The sequence below is a fragment of the Polypterus senegalus genome, chromosome 3 (genome assembly GCF_016835505.1).
Source record: "Polypterus senegalus isolate Bchr_013 chromosome 3, ASM1683550v1, whole genome shotgun sequence".
Classification (NCBI taxonomy): domain Eukaryota; kingdom Metazoa; phylum Chordata; class Cladistia; order Polypteriformes; family Polypteridae; genus Polypterus; species Polypterus senegalus.
Window position 1 is genome coordinate 77,291,989 of NC_053156.1, and position 1,996 is coordinate 77,293,984.

At 31.7% G+C, this 1,996-nt stretch overlaps 1 protein-coding gene across 1 annotated transcript; it reads right to left on the reverse strand.

Annotated features, from left to right (window-relative positions):
* Window positions 1-710: 710 nt before the first annotated feature.
* Window positions 711-1,712, reverse strand: LOC120526573 (trace amine-associated receptor 13c-like). The gene has a single exon (XM_039749738.1). It carries the CDS (start codon window positions 1,710-1,712, stop codon window positions 711-713), a length of 1,002 nt encoding a protein of 333 aa, XP_039605672.1.
* Window positions 1,713-1,996: the final 284 nt, after the last annotated feature.

A 1,996-nucleotide genomic window follows, 5' to 3' on the forward strand; every position in this document is an offset into this window, starting at 1 on the left:
ACCATTTTGTTTACTTTACCCCAGCAAAGTTTACAATATTGCCAGCAGACCTAATACTGACCCTGACTCAGTAATATTCTGATGCAGGTCATCATTAAGTAGTAAGCAATCTTGACAAATAAAGTACAAGTAGCGACACTTGACATGCATTTACTCAATCTAACATTAAAACTTTCAGGCTTACAAGCTTCGCAATAGTAATAGAAACATTATTTTTTTCATAACACCATGAAGAGAAACAGTATAAGAATTAAATAGTATCCACTCATGAATAATAAACTTGGAATGCTAGGGTAGACAAAACCTAACACAGCTGTGAACTATATTTGATAGTGATGTCATCCATTTTTATGGTTGCACTCAACTCACACAAAAAGGGTAAAATGATTTTTTAATGAACCAGAAATTTCAAGAGAGTAAATAATCTGAAATAGACATTTAGACGTTTGGGGTAAATTCTAAGGTTTATGTATAAAGCTTATACATTTAGAATGATAAAATATTCCATAATATAACATAGGCTTAAGGTTCTTGAGGCAATCACTATCAATATTTAGAATATTAAGAAAACACTTGGCAGTTAATATAATAAGCTATATTTTGAAATTCTGCTAATAGAAAATGACATGTTAGTGAAATGTGAGTATATGTAAAAAGAACAAGATTTTTTATAATAAAAAGAAGAGGATTAAGGAGAAGTGTACAATTACTTAATGGCTTTCTGGAAATAAATTAACCAGAGAAGACTCATGGTCACATATCCTAAGAGTCATGATAAGTTTAAATGATTTCTGAAACCAAGAATAAAACAAAGCATAGATGATGGGATTAATGCCAGAGTTAAAAAATACAAGCCATGTAAAAGCATTGAATACTATACGAGGTGTGGAAAAACTTGTGTATGTGTCAAAAATGATGCATAAATAATATGGAATCCAACAAAGAAGGAAAACAGCCATTACAATTCCTAATGTTTTTGCTGCTTTCCTCTCTGATTTTTTAGACATGTTACACTGATTCCTTTCCTTTGTTACCATTTGTTGAGACATTGAGTTAATGATTCTCATATGTCTTTTAGCAACTATAAAAATTTTTATGTAGAGACTAACCATCACAGAACAGGGAAGAATGAATGTAGTAATAAGATCCACTATGCCCCAAGTTTCTGTATATATTACATCACATTCTCCTAAACAAATATTTACATTTTCATATGTAAATGTAATTCCTTTAAAATAAACCAATACCCAATTGTACAATAAGGATATTGCCCAACTAGTTGCAATAAACATCTGTATTACAGGAACTGTTATTTTAGAAGAATACAGCAGTGGATCACAAACAGCAATATAGCGATCGATAGCAATAAATACTAAGTTACTAATAGAAACTGAGGTAAGTAAGAAACTGATACAGAAGTAAATAAAACACAATGTGTCCCCAAAATACCAGCAGTTTTCAATGATTTGTATAAGTTTGAATGGCATAGAAAAAATTCCCACCATAAAGTCAGCCACTGCCAATGACAGAACAAGAAGATTGCTTGGTGTGTGAAGCTGCCTAAAATGAGAAAAGGAAATAATTACCACAAGGTTTCCAAAGACAGTAAGCAAAACAGTAGATGCTGAGAAGACATAAAGGATAACAGAGACTTCAGGTGCTCGCATTTCCTTGAAGCAAGACTTGTTGTCAAAAGGATAACAATGCTGCATTTTTGTGAAGAATTATTTCTATTTTTGTTTCTTCAAAATTCAAATCTGTACAAAAACCATCTATTCTAGTTAAGGTGTTTACACAAGTAATTTAACAACCATTAGTAATGTGAAACCCGCTCTCTTGTTATTTCTCTCCTAATGCAGCTCTTGATGACTTATATAGCTGAGGTGAGACAATCCCATTTATCTTGGGGTTTTGTGTGAATTTCTGATGCAATTTACTAATGACGAAAACAGTTTAACCAATGAAAAGTAATATACCAAAAACATGTGACATGTTT

Bases quoted from the DNA above. Each gene is read 5' to 3' on its own strand.
- LOC120526573 (XM_039749738.1), bottom strand. From the start codon at position 1,712: ATGCAGCATTGTTATCCTTTTGACAACAAGTCTTGCTTCAAGGAAATG.